This window comes from Panthera onca, chromosome E3 (assembly GCF_046562875.1).
Source record: "Panthera onca isolate mPanOnc1 chromosome E3, mPanOnc1 haplotype 2, whole genome shotgun sequence".
Taxonomy (NCBI): Eukaryota; Metazoa; Chordata; class Mammalia; order Carnivora; family Felidae; genus Panthera; species Panthera onca.
The window spans coordinates 7,824,037-7,836,622 of NC_138354.1; the positions used below are offsets into that span (position 1 = coordinate 7,824,037).

Below are 12,586 nucleotides of genomic sequence, written 5' to 3' on the forward strand. Positions count from 1 at the left end.
GGCCAGGGGAACTGCAGGATCAAGGTGTGAACGATGAGGAATGGGGGTGGGGGCAGTCTTCTGGCCTAGCATTCTGCCTGGTCTACAGTTGTTCCTCCAGAAACGTTTTCTCATGTTTGGCAGAGGTGGGAAGAGGGACAGAAGCTTTGGAGACAGTTTGAAGGTTGGAGGAGGGAGAAAAGGAAAGGCTGCCAAGGGCGTACGGAATCAGGGTTAAGAATTTGGGAAGCTGGGGCAGGGGCAAGTCCCGGGACGGAGCTCCACTCCTTCTCTTTCCCAAACAAAAGAAAACTCCACTCCCCGCTGGGCCGCCTCCTCCCCGCCCCCCGCCCGGTCTAGCACTATTGGTCCGAAGTGCTCAGGGTTGGGGTGCCGGGGTAGGGGCAGACCGAGGCCGGCTCCCTCACTCCGAGGCCCAACTTTGGGGGTCCCTGGAGTGCCGGGGTGCCCCCTGGGAAACTCACCTTCTAAAGCCGCGACGAGCGAAGCCCAGCAAAGCAGAGCCCGGAGCTCCATGGCGCCGCCTTTCTCGGGTTGGATCCGATCCGAGTTTGGGGGGCACTAGCCCCCCCAGGTCGGACCCCCCCCCTCGAGACGGCAGACACCGACTCCCCTCCCGGGACCCTCGGTCGGGGCCCTCAGCGCGGGCCCATGCGGGCGCGCTCGGCACGGGCACCGGGCGGCGGCGTCCAGGTGTGGCCCCGCGTCCCCGCCGCGCGCGCGGGCGGGCGGGGGGCGTCCTCGCACTGGCTGCGCCGGGCGGGCGCAGAGCGAGACGTGGCTAGAGTCGGGGTCCCTCCGGGGCCTCGGGGTCCCGCCCCGGCTGGCTGGGGGTGGGCCGGCCGCTCGCGGTCTCCCCCCCGTCCCTGGAGTGGTGCTGCTCGCGCGCCGGGCCGGGTGCGCTCCGAGCCGGCCGGGAGGGTGGGAGCGGAGCGGGGACAGAGCGGGAGGGAGGGAGACTGCGGCGCGGGGCCGGGCGGGCCGGGGCTGGGCCGGGTTGGGACTGGGCCGGGCGGCGCCTGGCCGGGGAGGGAGGGGCGCGCGGGGGGCGGGGGAGCTCCCCCCTCCCCGAGTCCGGGCTCGGCGTGGGGGCCGGGGCGTGCTGATTGGAGAGCGCACTGCTGAATAATTCATGAGGGAAGCAGAGCGGGACGCCGAGCGGAGCAGGTCGGGAAGTTGGGAGAAAGTTTGGAGAAGGGGGAGGGGCGGCGGGCGCGGAGCCCGGGGACCGCCCAGACGTGCGCGGTGGCCGTGCGCCCTGACGCGGACCGCGCGTGTCGGGGCCGGGGCCCGGGGACCCCCGGGGCAGGTCCGAACCCAGCACACGGCAGGCAGCGGAGAAACACACCCAGCAGCAGCACGGAGGGCCGCCCGGACGTGCGTGGAAAAGTGCACTACTCACTCGAAGCCCGCTCCAACCTTCTTGCGGACTTGGATTCTACTCCTGGATGCGCCCACTACTCCATAGTTGGCGCAGGGGACCATGTTTGGGGGAAGTTTCTGAGGATGGAGGGTGGCGCATTGGGCTCCCGAGACAGCGATCGCTGCTTAGATGACCCTGGAGCGAACGTTCACACAATCACTCAACAAACATTAGGTATGGGGACCTGCTGTGCGCGCAACCTAGCGAAGTGGGGCAACTGGGTTGAGATGGGGAGGAGTATAGAAAAAAAGGAAGCAGGAGTAAATAAAAGGTAGGTGGGACCGAGAGTAAAGAGTCTGGATGGATTCCCAAATCACCATCTTCACTCTCACTGTCGCGTTGGGGAGAGCTCATTGCCGCCCGCAGCCCTGACCCCTGGGGCTGGGCCGGGGCTGCTGCTGTCTTTCCAGAGGCTGTTTCCTGTCTGGCTCCTGGGGGCCCTTGGGATGGCTGGGAAGGCCCTTCCTCTCTTTGCCGCCTCCCCACCCCCATCCCATCAGTTAGAGGGGAGGGTCCAGGAAAACAGTGCTCCTCCCACCAACCCCCTTATAAGTCAGGTCACCTTTGGAGGGAGGGGGGGGGGGCGCTGCAGGAATCCGCCAGTGAAGAGCTGGAAGAAAAGGGTTTAACTCAGAAATTTAAGGGAGACAGAGTCTGGAGTTGCTGAGGAGCCGAGAGAGTGAAGGAACACTCCTTGCTGCCCAGGACTTTGGGGAGGGAGGTGGATGGAGGGGGGGTGAGGAGACTGCCAAGCGCTTCTAACCCCCCCAAGAGGACAGCTAGGCCTGCAGTGACCTCTTGTCCCAGCGCACTTATCTTCCGGCCACAAGTGTGCTCCCCACACCCCTGCCCTTCCTCATGGCCCTGCCTGGGTCCTGCTCCGGGGTGGGGGGTCACGGAGGGCAGGAAACAGCCGGCTTGGCTGGAGCCAGGCAGACCAGGCCAGGGCCAGGAATCCCCTCCTCCTTCCTTGATCCAAGCCATATCTCCCTTCTCTCACTCAGCTTCTCCTCCAGGTTAAACACCCACCTCCTCGCTCGGAACACACACACCTTTCCCTGGTTCTCACTACACACTCAAATTCTTTCCTCCAAAAGTTATGTCTCTATCTCTTCCTGGGCTCTGTGCTCAACCTCCTTGTGCCCTTGATTGCTTGAATTGTCTTATTTGGTTGGGACCCCTGATGGGGTGGGGGGTGGATGGCCTGAATGGTAAAGAGAGACCCACACAGATGCACAGAGAAATGAGGCAGGGGGTAGTGAGGGCTGATGAGACAGAGGGGTGCAGCTCACTGCAGATTCGAACCCTGTATTTCTGACCCCTGAGAACCAGGCCCCCTCAGCTATAGGGAAGAGAACTCAGATAAGAAAATACCCAGTTGAAGGGCGCCTGGGTAGCTCAGTCCGTCAAGTGTCCAACTTCGGCTCAGGTTATGATCTCATGTTCATGAGTTCAAGCCCCAAATCGGGCTCTGCGCTGACAGCTCAGAGCCTGGAGCCTGCTTTGGATTCTGTCTCCCTCTCTGTCTTCCCCTCCCCTGTTCACATTCTGTCTTTATGTCTCAAGTATAAATAAATATTAGAGAAAAAGAAAATACCCAGTTGATCCCTTATCATAGGGTCCTCAGTCCCCACCCCTCCCATCATGTAAGCCAGTTCCCAATATCTAATGTATACCAGTAAAAGAATGAATAATGGGGCACCTTGCTGGCTCAGTCAGAAGAACCTGCAATTGTTGACCTCGGGGTCATGAGTTCAAGCCCCACATTGGGTGTAGAGATTATTCAAATAAATTACATAAACATAAAAAAAACAAAAAATAAATAAAGGAATCAATAAAATAAAGCTGTTATTAAGCATCTGCTATGTGCCAAGCGATCACTGTGCTAGTTTGCAGATTTGTAAAGCAAGGCTCCTGGCCTCAAAGATCTTCTAATGGGGCAGGAATCCCATTATTTCCCCTTTCCTTGGAGATGATATCTGAGCTTTTCACTCCAATGCTCAGGAGTGTCTATCCTGTGAGTGTGAAGTCATTTCCTCCACCCTCCATCCACCCAGGACTACTTCCTAGCAAAGCTAATTCAGTATCTACTGTATTACATTACGTAAGTGAGCAGCCAAATCACTACCTGGATGGATGCTTGTGGAACAGACCTGAGCAAATCTCGGGTGCTCCTTCCTTCATTATTAGAGTGCTTCACTGACCTCTCACCCCAAAATTAGGCTGTCACCCCCTGTTCCTTGCCTATGATCATCGCCATGCCAGTACCTGTGTAGAGCATCCCCACCCCAACAGCTGGTCGGGCTTTTAAATTTTGTATTTATTTATTTATTTATTTATTTATTTATTTATTTATGTTTAAACGTTTATTTATATTTGAGACAGAGAGAGACAGAGAATGAACGGGGGAGGGTCAGAGAGAGAGGGAGACACAGAATCTGAAACAGGCTCCAGGCTCTGAGCTGTCAGCACGGAGCCCGACGTGGGGCTCGAACTCACGGACCGCGAGATCATGACCTGAGCCTAAGTCAGACGTTTAACCAACTGAGCCACCCAGGTGCCCCTAAATTTTTTATTTTTATTATTTTTTTTTTCAACATTTATTTATTTTTGGGACAGAGAGAGACAGAGCATGAACGGGGGAGGGGCAGAGAGAGAGGGAGACACAGAATCGGAAACAGGCTCCAGGCTCTGAGCCATCAGCCCAGAGCCTGACGCGGGGTCGAACTCACGGACCGCGAGATCGTGACCTGGCTGAAGTTGGACGCCCAACCGACTGCGCCACCCAGGCGCCCCTAAATTTTTTATTTTTAAGTATATATCTCTATACCCAAAGTGGGGCTTGAACTTACAACTTAAAAATCAAAAGTCACGTGTTCTACCAACTGAGCCAGACGGGTGCCCCAGGTTTCCTTTTTGCTACCCACATCATGACAGTTATTTGGCGCAGTGTTGGAGTTAGGACTTTCCCTATATGTAATAAACAACAAATCATCCCTTTCACTGAAAATTCTAGAAATTGTCATTCCTCCCCCCATATCCCAGTGCCCTTCATAGCGTGCACCTCACCCTGTCAAGTCTAGAGTTAAGTTTAGTGGAAGCCCATGACGTTTAAGCTTCCGCACCCCTCACCTGACTGCCCCTCCCACTGTCCTGGTTAATGAGTGCCATCAATTTAAACAGTTTTTAAGGTGAATTCCAGCACAAGAATGTTTGAAATAGCCTGAAATCTTACGGCCCTTACACAAAGGGAATTTGGTAGAGGTTTCAACATTGCCAATAATGAGTTGTAAACCTCAGTGAGATCTTTATAAAATTTCAATAATGAAAGGGAAAAAAAGTCAACTGGCCATAATAGAGGGAAGATGGAGACAAGGAGAAATAGAAAGTAGTATTACAGAGTCATTATCATATGAAGAGGTAGCCCCAGTACACAGGTAAGAAAAAGGTAGGACATGAAGGTATTATACAGATGTGTTGGGCAATTATTTACTACACTTAGCCTGTTTTTCTCGATTTGGTAGTATTTATGGTAATTGTCATCTTAACTTTTGCTGTGATTTCTACATTTATTTTTTTAAACATTTATATTTGAGATAGAGAGCGTGTGTGTGCGTGCGGGGGAGCGGGAGAGGGTTAGAGAGAGGGGGAGACACAGAATCTGAAGCAGGCTCTAGGCTCTGAGCTGTCAGCACAGAGCCCGATGTGGGGCTGGAACCCACGAACCACGAGATCATGACCTGAGTCGAAGTCAGAAGCTTAACCAACTGAGCCGCCCAGGCGCCCCCGTGATTTCTGCATTTAAGCAAACATTAGCTTTTATACCTAATTTCAGCTTCACAATTTTATTTTCTTAAGGTGGGTTCCCCATGTTATACAAACTTCAGGACTCACAAAACCTGAATCCACTCCTTGTCTGACCACCAGGCATCTTCCCAAACTCACCATATGTGAAATTGTAATAGACACAAGTGTAAAAGATTTTATAAATTTATTAGTGATTGTATTTTCATTGTTTGTGGTCCCAGGTTTCCTAAAAGCAGGTACAATGTGTGTTGTGCTCAACGGTAAGTCCAATGCAAGTCTGGCCCATGTACATACTCAGTAAATGTACATACTTATTCCTTTATTAACTAGTCATTCTTGAATTCACTCAGCATTAATTAATTAATTAATTAATTTTTGAGAGACAGAAGGAGACAGAGCATGAGCAGGGGAGGGGCAGAGGGAGAAGGAGACACAGAATCTGAAGCAGGCTCCAGGCTTCGAACTGTCAGCACAGAGCCCGACACAGGACTTGAACCCATGAACCGCGAGATCATGACCTGAGCCGAAGTCGGACACTTAACCAACTGAGCCACCCAGGCACCCCAACTCAGCAATTATTATTATTCTAAGTTTATTTATTTATTATGAGATAGCAAGTATGTGCACAGGGGAGGGGCAGAGAGAGAGGGAGAGAATCCCAAGCAGGCTCTGCACCATCAGTGTGGAGCCCCACTTGGGGCTCGAACCCATGATCCACGAGATCATGACCTGAGCAGAAACCACGAGTCGTCATTTAACCGACTGAACCACTCAGGCACCCCTCAATGATTATTTATTGTACTTTTGCTATGGACCAGGACTGGAGACACAAAGTCATCCTTGACAGCCCAGGGGAAGAAACAACCACGAAACTTCAACAAAACGCAGGAAGCTATGTGTGGAGCATAAGTAGTGGCATACAGAGGGTCCTATGGGATCCCAGGGGGAGCACACGTAATCCAACCTGCGGGTTCAAGGTGAACTTTCTGGAGAAGATGATGCTGTCTGACTGGAGTCCTAGAGGAGATTGGGGGAAAGGTTGCTTTAAAGGCAGAAGGGGGCGGCGCCTGGGTGGGTCATCTGTTGAGTGTCTTACTTCAGCTCTGATTGTGATCTCACTGTGGGTTCAGGTCCTGCATCGGGCTCTGTGCTGACACGTGGAGCCTACTTTGGATCCTCTGTCTCCCTCTCTCTCTGTCTTTCCCCCCCTCAAAAATAAATAAACATTAAAAAAAAAAAAGGGCAGAAGAAGAGCAAAAACAAGAGTGTGGACGTAGTGAGATTGTCCCTGTGCTGCCAGAGTTCAGGACACCAGGGTGTAAATTGCCAGGACAGTGACAGTGGATGAGCTGGTGACATGAGCAAGGGCCAGCCTGACATCACAGGACAATCCTGGAGTGCAGGCTTGTCCTGAATACCTGGGGAACCACTGAAGGGTTTGAGACAAAGAGGCAACCCTATCGGATTTGTGTAGAAAGACCCCATGTGTCCAACTTTGGAGAGTAGATTGAAAGGGATCAAGACTGGGGCGCCTGGGTGACTCAGTCGGTTGGGCATCCGACTTCGGCTCAGGTCATGATCTTGAGGTCCATGAGTTCGAGCCCCGTGTCAGGCTCTGTGCTGACAGCTCAGAGCCTGGAGCCTGTTTCCGATTCTGTGTCTCCCTCTCTCTCTGACCCTCCCCCGTTCATGCTGTCTCTCCCTGTCTCAAAAAATAAATAAATGTTAAAAAATATATATATGAAAGGGATCAAGACTGAAGGCAGAAAAACCACATGTAGGTCTCCAAATGACAGTAAGGGCTTGAAAGGACAGAAGTATGCGCTCACATGCGAGAGCAGGTAGGTCTTGGAGCCTGGCCATGGGAGTGGGGGAGACTGGAATCAAGTATGGTTCAAGTTTCAGACTCTGGCAGCTAGGTAGGAGCCAGGGGACTGGAGCCACCAGGGAGGAAGGTGTGGGCAGGTTGAATTGGAGATCCCTGTGTATCATCCAGAACACAGGTCCAGCAGTCAACCATACAGGCATTCAGGGGCAGCTTTTTGGCAGGAGATACAGGTTCAGGGGTTACTGGCATATGATGGTGATTGGAGCCTGTGCCCAGTGGGAGGGGGGTTGGAGGAGACTATAGATTGGAAAGGTGGAGGAAAGCCTTACACTTCACTATTTATTTATTTATTTATTTATTTATTTATTTATTTATAAAAGCAAACATTATCATATTTAATTCATCATAAGAACTCTTAGGCAGGATGGGCGTTATTCTGACACCCACTTTATTTTTTCCTTTATTTATTTAAATGTTTTATTTATTTTTAAGACAGAGAGAGACAGAGCACGAGTGGAGATGGGACAGAGAGAGAGGGAGACACAGAATCTGAAGCAGGCTCCAGGCTCTGAGCTGAGAGCACAGAGCCCTACGCGGGGCTCGAACCCACGAGCTATGAGATCATGACCTGAGCCGAAGCAGGATGCTCAACCAACTGAGCCACCCAGGCGCCCCTCCTTTATTTATTTTTTAATGGTTATTTATTTTGAGAAAGGGAGAGCGCAAGCAGGAGAGGGACAAAGAGAGAGAGAGAGAGGAGAGAGAATCCCAAGCACGTTCCGCACTGTCAGCGCAGAGCCATACGTGGGGCTCAAATTCACGAATGAGATCATGACCTGAGCCGAAACCAAAAATCAGACGCTTAACCGACTGAGCCACCCAGGGTGCCCTTCTGACATCCACTTTAAAGATGAGACGGGCTCAGGTTAAGTGAGCCGTCCAATGTACTTGGCCAGTAGTCAGCAGGTTGGCTGACTCCACTGTGGCACTCAGCATACAGGCTGGCCTTCCAGCCCCACCCCCAAGGACCTGAAGGACACCGATGTCCTTTTCCTCCTCCTTCTCTCAGCCAGGCCAGCCAGAGGGCATCTCCCCCCTTTGCCTTGCCCTTATCTTCTAGGAAGGACTGGCAGAGCTCACACCAGAAGCCAAGGCTACCAGAGGGTAAGAAATTGGTGAGAAGGGAGGGGAAGGAGCTGAAGACTAGAGCTAGAAGGGAGAGGTGGAGGAGGAGTGGTAGCAGGGGAGGAGAGGTATCGGGAGGCTCATTGTCCCAGCTGGGAAGTCTTTTGTTTCCTCTCTTCCCTTGGCAGCCTGACAGGATATGAGGCCAAGCCCCCTCTCCATGCCAGCATCCCCCCACCCACTGAACGTGGCCCTTCCCTTACCATTGTGTCCTTGACAGGAATGGGGGGCAGGGGCATTGGCTCTAGGAGGGAATATAAGTGGCTGCGGGGCTAGGCTACTAGGGTCCAGAAGGGACAAGAAGACCCCGGGGGCAAGGGGTGGGGGTGCTGGTTCATGAAGTTTAGCAGAAAAAGCTTTGTGCCTGGGGAGAAGCAGGAAGCCAGGCCTGGGTGGGGCCAGCACAGAGGGTAGCAGGTCGGGCCAGGGGGAGGTAGGTTGGGCCCCAGAGGAGATGACGCAGGGCTTCAGGCCTTTCCCAGCGCCCCCTCCCCCCCCCCCATTCCAGCCTGTGGGCCTGAGAGCTCACCTGAACTGCACTGTCCCCCCCACCCCCTCCATTCCCAAAAGTTGACATCAGCCCTGCTAGGGCAGTTGGGATCTGGCAGAGCCCAGGAAACTCAGGTGTCCTGCCCGGGGCCCTCCACGTCCACTTCGCTGGATTCCCTCCCTCCTCGGGATCCAGGGGTCTGGCCTCCCACTCTGGTCCTCCAGGAATCCTGGAATTTCATCCCTCCCCTCCGCTCCCTCCTGGACCATTTTGCTCCATCAGCTGTTCCTGCAGGAAGGGCACCCGCTCAGCCTCGCCTCTCTTCCCGAGCCTTTTGTTTGCTGGGTCTGCAGGAAATTGCAGGGGCGGTGGCCAAGGGCTCATCTGCCCCTGGGGCCTGGGGGAGGGGGTCCGGATTCACGAGACTTAATCCTGGGGAGCTCACCCCGCGCTGCGGGGTCGGCGGGGGGGGGGGGGGGGCGGAATTGTGGATCGCCAGGGAATTCACATTTAGGGCCTGAACTCTGAGTGGGGCACCTGCGGAGTGGATTAGACGTCCTTGGCCCCGAGAGGCAGTTCGGGGGTGTTCGGGGGTGCCCAGAACTGGAGGCTGGACTGACACTGTGAGGTCACTTAATAGGTTGACCGAGGAGCTTGCACCAGGGGCGAAAAACCCAGATATTGAATCCCAGAACCTCGTCCTACACGCCTCGGATGACAGCGATCCCAAGCAGTGGGGAAGCAGCAGTCAAGTCACACCAAGCATCTCCGAGAATGAGCTAATGCCTTTCTCCTCAAAAAAAAAAAAAAAAAAAAAAAAGGTGGGGAGGAGGACCAGCACGTAGCCCCCGAATTCGCGCCTTCCCAGGACGCAACCGCAGACTTAGGCGAGGCGTGGACGCTCTAGCGAGCCGACGCCCTCTCGTTGGTTGCCCTCTCTCTGAGGCCACCCTGGGCGCAGCCATCTTCCCTTCCCAGCAGGCGGGTGGCGCCCGGTGCAGTCACGTGAGGAGCAAGTTTCCCAACCCGTGCAGGCGACTGTCTAGCAGTCTTCTAAAGCGGCAGAGCTACAGTAGTGAAGAAAACAAAAGTTCCTGTTTCGCGGAGCTTGACTTTTTTTGGGGACTAGGCAGGCAGTGAACAAGATAAATATATGACGTATATTAGATGGTGTTAGTGCAATGGAGAAAAAAAACGGGGATGGGATGAAGGTTGTGGTTCAATTTAAATGAGATTGGTGGAGGAGATTTCAAGAAGACGTCAAAATTTGCGTCCAGAACACCAAGGAAGCTCATGCCCTGTGGGCCACAGTGCGTTCTTGGAGGCTGGCGCAAGGAGATGAGGAGAGTGGGGGGGGATGCAGATTGGATAGGGCTACAGGGGTAGAGTGGCCATGAAACATAGACCACTCCGGCTCAATTCTGAGCCAAAGGAACACTATTAACACTATTAACATTTACACTAAGGCAATGGGCATAAACTTTGTAGTGGGACTATAGCTGATGAATCATGAGGTAAGTATGTTATCCTAATTATTAAAGCTTTTGTCTTTTACAATGGCAAAAATAGGAAACTATTGGAGAATTATTTTTTATTTTTATTATTATTATTTTTTTAGTTTATGTTGAGAGAGAGAATCTCAGGCAGGCTTTGAGCCATCAGAGCAGAGCCCCATGCAAGGCTTGAACTCACAAATCTTAAGATCACGACGTGAGCCCAAACTAGGAGTGGAAGCCTTAACCGACTGAGCCACCCAGGTGTCACTATTGGAGAGTTTTGAAAAGAGAAGCATCACGAACTGATTCTTGCTTTAATAGCATCCTTAAAAAAAAAAAAAAAAAAAAAAAAGATTTTATTTTATTTTTTTTAATTTTTTTTAACGTTTATTTTATTATTTTTGAGACAGAGAGAGACAGAGCATGAATGGGGGAGGGGCAGAGAGAGAGGGAGACACAGAATCAGGAGCAGGCTCCAGGCTCTGAGCCATCAGCCCCGAGCCCGACGCGGGGCTCGAACTCACGGACGTGAGATCGTGACCTGAGCCAAAGCCGGACGCTTAACCGACTGAGCCACCCAGGCGCCCCAAAAGATTTTATTTTTAAGTAATTTCTACACCCAACGTGGGACTCAAACTTACAACCCGGAGATTGAGTCGTGCATTCTACTGACTGAGCTTCCCAGGTGCCCCCTTAACAGCATCCTTCTAACTGCTCTTTTGAGAACAGACTGCAGGAACAAGGGCAGAAACAGGAAACCAGTTAGGGGGGTGTTGCCATAATGCAGGTTAAGAGATGATGGTGGCTTGGAGTAGGGTGATAACATGTGGTTGGACACTGGTAATATTTTAAAAGTAGGGGCAAAAGGAATTGCTGATGGGTTGGATGTGGGATGTGAGAGAAGGCATAACCCCAAGGTTTTTTACCTAAGCAAATGGAAAGGTGGGAAGACCATAACAGGAGTAGGTTGTGGGAGGAAGTTTAGGCGTTTGATTTTGGAATATACAGAGTTTGAGCTGCCTGTTTGAAGTCCAAGTGGAGATGTCAGTGTGTTGTTGGACATACAGTGTGGAGCTCAGATCTGGGCTGGAGATACACCCTTGCTACACCATCATAGAGATGGTATTTAAGACCTTGAGACTGGAAGTGGTCACTGAGGGAGGGAGTGTAAATGGTGAAAAGAAGTCTGAGGACCGAGCTTCTGGTCTTTGGTGGAGCCTCCAGTCCGCAGTGCCTTGTGGCTGTGCCTCCAACATCTAGGAATGCTCCAGAGTTAAGATAAGAGAGGAGGAAGCCAAAGAGACCAAGCAGGAGGAAATGCGTGAGTGTGGTCTCCTAGAAGAAGAGGAAAGTGGTGGAGAAGATGGTAATCAAATGCAGACATACCTCAGAGATAGTACGGGTTTGGTTCTGGACCACTGCAATTAAAGTGAATATCACAAGAAGGCCTGTCAAATGAACTGTTTGGTCCCCAGTGCTCATCACAGTCATGGGTACACCGCACCGTAATCTATTAAGTGTGAAACAGCATTATGTCTAAAATCCATGTACACACCCTAATTAAAAAAGACTTCATTGTTTAAAACTGCTGACCATCTGAGCTTTCAGTGAGTTGCAACCACTGACCACAGATCACCCTAGCAAATATAAAAATAATGAAGAAGTTTGGAATACTGCGAGAATTACCAAAACGTGACAGGCATGGAGTGAGCAAACACTTGGAAAAATGGTGCCAAGACTGGCTCCATGTAGGGCTGCCACAAACCTTCAATGTATAAAAAAAATGCAGTATCTGTGAGGTGCAATAAAGCGAGGGGCAATAAAACGAGGTATGCCTGCATGTCAACTGATGATGGCTTAGTAAAATGAGGACTGAGCAGCAACCCTTGGATTGACAGAGTGGAAGTCACAGGTGACTTGATGGGCAGTTTTGTTTTTGCTGCTGAGGGGCAAAAGCCTAAATTTAGTGGGTTTATTGTTATTATTTTATTACTTTTATTATCTATTTATATTTAATGTTTATTTTTGAGAGAGAGGGAGAGAGAGCACGAGCAGGGGAGGGGCAGAGAGAGAGGGAAACACAGAATCTGAAGCAGGCTCCAGGCTCTGAGTGTCAGCACAGAGCCGGACCTGGGGCTCAACCCCACAAACTGAGAGATCCTGACCTGAGCCAAAGTCACATGTCCAACCTACCCAGCCACCCAGGCATCCCATCTTCACATTTCTTTTTAAATCCACTGGGGGCGCCTGGGTGGCTGGGTAGGTTGGGCTTCTCACTTTGGCTGAGGTCAGGATCTCTCAGTTTGTGGGTTGGAGTCCACGTCAAACTCTGTGCTGACAGCTCAGAGCCTGGAGCT

The 12,586-nt window shown here is 51.9% G+C and overlaps 1 protein-coding gene across 2 annotated transcripts in view; it reads right to left on the bottom strand.

The window, feature by feature from the left end:
* Positions 1–12,586, bottom strand: part of EPHB4 (EPH receptor B4) — a 31,679-nt gene that overhangs the window by 16,357 nt on the left and 2,736 nt on the right. The window contains exon 1 of one of the 2 annotated variants that reach the window (XM_078439834.2): positions 465–1,013. The exons of the other annotated variant lie outside the window; for it this stretch is intronic. Within the exon in view, the coding sequence (XP_078295960.1) occupies positions 465–516 (52 nt within the window). The 5' untranslated portion in view covers positions 517–1,013. Of the gene's footprint in view, positions 1–464; positions 1,014–12,586 lie in introns of those variants that run through there. 2 annotated transcript variants of the gene reach the window in all.